Raw genomic sequence first — 4,290 nt, forward strand, 5'->3', positions numbered from 1 at the left:
TGGTGGCATTTGGAATCTAGAGAGAGAGAGTGTTTTGTTAACCAAAAAATACACATCATAAACTCTAACTCAACACACCTATTTATACTCAAAAAAATATACTATGCAATATCTATAATAATAATAAAATTATCATCCAATTATTACTTTTATAACATAAGATACTTAGACCTAACTTAATCGCTTTTTTAAATTAACATTATCTAGCTTCTATCTCACACATTTCTTTCTTATGGTATCTCGAAATTTAAATTTAATGAATCAATATTACTAATGCCCTTAAATACATTTCAAGAACAAATACATTTTTTATTCCTTTTTGTCTTTCATTGTATTCGTATAAAATTTTTGTTTTGTTAGTCTGTTACTGCTCAATATTAGTGTTGTATTAACTATTTTTTTTTTTGAAAAGCAAATATATTATTATTATAACCCGGAATATAGCAATACAAGTCCATATATGCTTCTATACAATGCTATTAACAATCTAAACAATTGGAAAAAGATTGGATAAAAACTTGAAGGATAATCGGGAGAGACGTTTGCTAAATAACACAATGAGGGATGAACTTGTGGAAACACAAGCAGGGCAGGAGGAGACAGCCGTGCCGATCTAGCAGCGACAAAGATGACAACAACCTACCCATTTAATCTAACCCACATAGGCTAAATAGAACAAACGAATACTATCCGATTTAAAAAGAGCCATATTAGCCGATTCCAGTGCGAATTGGAGGAGATGCCACGTAGAAAGAAGGGTTGAGGAGCCATTGATGCCAGGCGATTGATGTTTTTTTTCGCGAACGGTTTGAGATCCAACTAAAGCTTTGGGATTGAATCTCGGAGATTATCATTGCCGGGTTCCATATTTTTCCTGAAAAGACTTTTTGATTTCTATGTTTCCATAAAATGTAGCACGCAATCCACTTAGTAGCTTGCCATAAGGAAGATCCAATAGGGTTAAGTGAGAAGCCTTGATCGGAGATGATTGCTTCATTGATGTTAGAAATTGTTGAGATATTTTGATTCCACCAATCGAGTATTTGTATCCAAATTGAAGACACTTTTTGACAGTTTATCAACGCATGGTCAACGGTTTCGATGTGATTATCGCATAATGGACATAAGATGGTGTGAAGGTCAATTCCTTTTTTATCAAGTTCACTTCTGACAGGGATTTTTTGTTGAATGACTTTCCAGGAGAATATGAATACCTTTTGTGGGACATATTTGTTACGGGGTAATGATAGATTTCTAGAGTTGATGCCATATTTAAGCGTATTGATCAGGTTTGACATTGATGATGTAGTGAAGATGCCAGATGTGTCAAGGGAAAATTTCCATGAATCCGGGCGATCCGAGATAGTTACTGAAGATAATAGATTATTGAGTTCCGCAAGTTCATCCATTGCACGGCCACTAGGAGTCCGTGACCATTCCCAGTTTCCGATCGAAGTGGAATTAACATGCAGAATTCTATCGGCAACAGATGCTTCTTTACGAGATTCTAACATGTATAGCCTATGAAATAATGATTTTAAGTTCTCTGGACCGCACCATATATCGTGCCAAAAGCTAATCGATGTGCCATTTCCAATGCGTTTTAAAATTGAGGATGTGAAAGATGTTCCTACGTTGTCTGTGACTTTTCCTGCTTTAATAATCTCTTTCCAAATGGTGCGACCTGAAATGTTCCTGCATAAAATGTTAGAATCCAACCCCCCCCCCCCCCGGCCCGTAGATGCTTTTGATTGTTTTTACCCATAGAGCGTTATATTCATTTTTAAAACGCCACCACCATTTACACAGTAGTGATATGTTTTTAGCAAAAAGAGAACCCACGTTTAAACCCTCATTTTCATATGGTAAAATAATTTGATCCCATTTAATCCAGTTAATTTTATTATCATTTGAAGAACCCCCCCAAAAGAATTTCCGTCTTTTAGATTCAAGAACCTTAAGGATAGCGGATGGTGCGTGAAATAAGGAAAAGTAATATAATGGAATACTACTTAGAATAGATTTGATGATCGTGAGGCGACCTCCAAAGGAAATTGATTTGGCAGCCCAATCCGATAGTCTTTTGTTAAATTTTTCGATGATTGGCTGCCAAGAGGATATGTGAGAAGTGGGGACACCAATAGGGAGGCCGAGGTAAGTAAATGGGGTAGACCCTGCAGAGCAGTTAATGTATCTAGCCATTTGCTCCGTTTTGGCCGTAGATGTACCAATACCGTAGAGCTTACTTTTGCGGAAATTAACTTTGAGTCCCGATATATTTTCGAAACATTTTAGGAGTTTGGAGATATATTTGGCGCTTCTTTTATTCCATTCGCCAAAAAAGATTGTATCGTCCGCATATTGGAGATGTGTTATGATGAGGTTATCTTGTCCGACACTTAACCCTTGTAAAAGACCATTGGCTAATGCTCTTTTAACAAGTATGTTAAGGCCTTCGGCGACAATTATGAAAAGAAACGGCGATATGGGGTCACCTTGTCGAATTCCCCTTCCGGGGGAAAATTCTTTGGTGGGCGAGCCATTAATTAAAACAGAGATAGATGAAGAGGAAAGACATGCAGGAATGAAGCTAATCCATTTTAAATCAAAACCCATGAATTGCATGGTTTTAAATAGAAAATCACATTCAATGCAATCGAATGCTTTTTCAAAGTCTACTTTAAATATTAGTCCCTTGTGTTTTTTACGTTTTAATTCATCTATTATTTCATTTGCAATTAAGACGCTATCGAGGATATTTCGACCTTTGAGGAATGCAGTTTGTTCAGTACCTATGACTTTATGGATGACCTTGGCAAGGCGGTTGGAAAGTATTTTGGTGAGGATCTTATAGTAGCTACCTATTAGGCAGATTGGGCGATATTCATTTAGTCCGATTGGCTTAGGGGTTTTCGGGATAAGAGTGAAGAAAGATGCATTACATCCTTTGGAGATTTCCGAGTTGGTCCAGAACCAATCAAGAGATTTAATGAGGTCTTGTTTTATCAATTCCCAGTGTTTTTTGAAGAATTTCATATTAAAACCGTCCGGACCTGGTGCTTTGGAGCTGTCGCAGTTACTTATGGCTTCCCAAATTTAATTTTCGTTAAATTTAGATTCTAAGATTTGGTTGTCCAGCGGGGTGATGTATTCGATATGTGAAACATTATCAAAAGGGCATTCATCACAGAGGTGTTTGGATTGGAAGATGTTGTTAAAGTATGAGTATGCTTCTAGTTTAATTTGATTAGGATCTTCGGACCATGTACCGTTAATTGACAAACCGTGGATATTATTTTTATTTGTTCTTCGTTTAATATAATTGTGGAAGTATTTTGAATTTTCATCACCCTCGAGTGCCCATTTAATTCTTGATTTTTGTTTAAGCATGTTAATTTTCTTTTTTTCTTTAGTGATATATTGCATTTTTTCATCAAGCCATTTTTGTTTTTCTGTTTCGGATAATGGTCTGGTTTCTGCGGTTTGTTCCCAATTATAACATTTGGATAAGTGTTCTCGAATTTGTGAATCAATGTTATCGAGTAGATTACTATGTTTTTTAAGTTCCAATTTAACGTTTTTTAATTTATTACGGAAGATGCAATCAGGTCTATTACCAATAGTTGGGATCGACCAAGCCCTTTCCACTACATAATCAGCATCTTTTAGATCAAGCCATGCGTCAAACACGCGAATAGGTTTAGGGCCAGAATCTATAAGATTATTTCTTAGGATGATGGGGCAATGATCAGAAAGGTCACGATCTAGAGTTTTGGATGATGTGTTGGGCCAGATTGTGAAAATACCGTCATAAACAAGAAATCGATCTAGCTTACTAAATTTCATTGTTTTTTCGCATATCCGTGTGAACCTTTTACCACCTAATGGGAGATCGATTAATCCTAAATTGTTAATGAAGTTATTAAAGTTATCCGCCCAAAGTTGGTTATATTCCGAATTCATACATTCTGTTTTATTTCTTACTTCATTGAAATCTCCAAAAACAATGTGAGGAATGTTAAGAGAATTAATGAAGGATGAAAGTTCGTTCCAGAGTCTTAATTTTTTCGCGTTGGAGTGAGGGCCATATACATTAATGAATGCAATTTCAGAGTCATGACCCGCCCATGACCCGCATATTGCTAAAAAGAATTCACCCTCTATAGCGTTGTTAACGGAGAAGGTATTGGTATCCCAAATAGTTAAGATACCACCGGAAGCACCAACCGAGTCCTTTTGGACGAATTTAAAATCAGAATTTCCCCCAGAAGGATTCAATGGTATTATCAT

The 4,290-nt window shown here is 36.3% G+C and overlaps 2 protein-coding genes across 2 annotated transcripts; both read right to left on the minus strand.

Annotated features, from left to right (window-relative positions):
• Window positions 1-710: 710 nt before the first annotated feature.
• LOC139874448 (uncharacterized) lies at window positions 711-1,514 on the minus strand. Its single transcript, XM_071861881.1, has one exon. The coding sequence runs from the start codon at window positions 1,512-1,514 to the stop codon at window positions 711-713; it is 804 nt and encodes a 267-aa protein (XP_071717982.1).
• Window positions 1,515-3,096: 1,582 nt separating this feature from the next.
• LOC139874449 (uncharacterized) lies at window positions 3,097-4,290 on the minus strand. The gene has a single exon (XM_071861882.1). It carries the CDS (start codon window positions 4,288-4,290, stop codon window positions 3,097-3,099), a length of 1,194 nt encoding a protein of 397 aa, XP_071717983.1.

This window comes from Rutidosis leptorrhynchoides, chromosome 11, assembly GCF_046630445.1.
Source record: "Rutidosis leptorrhynchoides isolate AG116_Rl617_1_P2 chromosome 11, CSIRO_AGI_Rlap_v1, whole genome shotgun sequence".
Lineage (NCBI taxonomy): Eukaryota > Viridiplantae > Streptophyta > Magnoliopsida > Asterales > Asteraceae > Rutidosis > Rutidosis leptorrhynchoides.

What these genes read in the sequence shown, in the direction of transcription:
- LOC139874449 (XM_071861882.1), bottom strand. Translation starts at nt 4,290, where the DNA reads ATGATAATACCATTGAATCCTTCTGGGGGAAATTCTGATTTTAAATTC.
- LOC139874448 (XM_071861881.1), bottom strand. Translation starts at nt 1,514, where the DNA reads ATGTTAGAATCTCGTAAAGAAGCATCTGTTGCCGATAGAATTCTGCAT.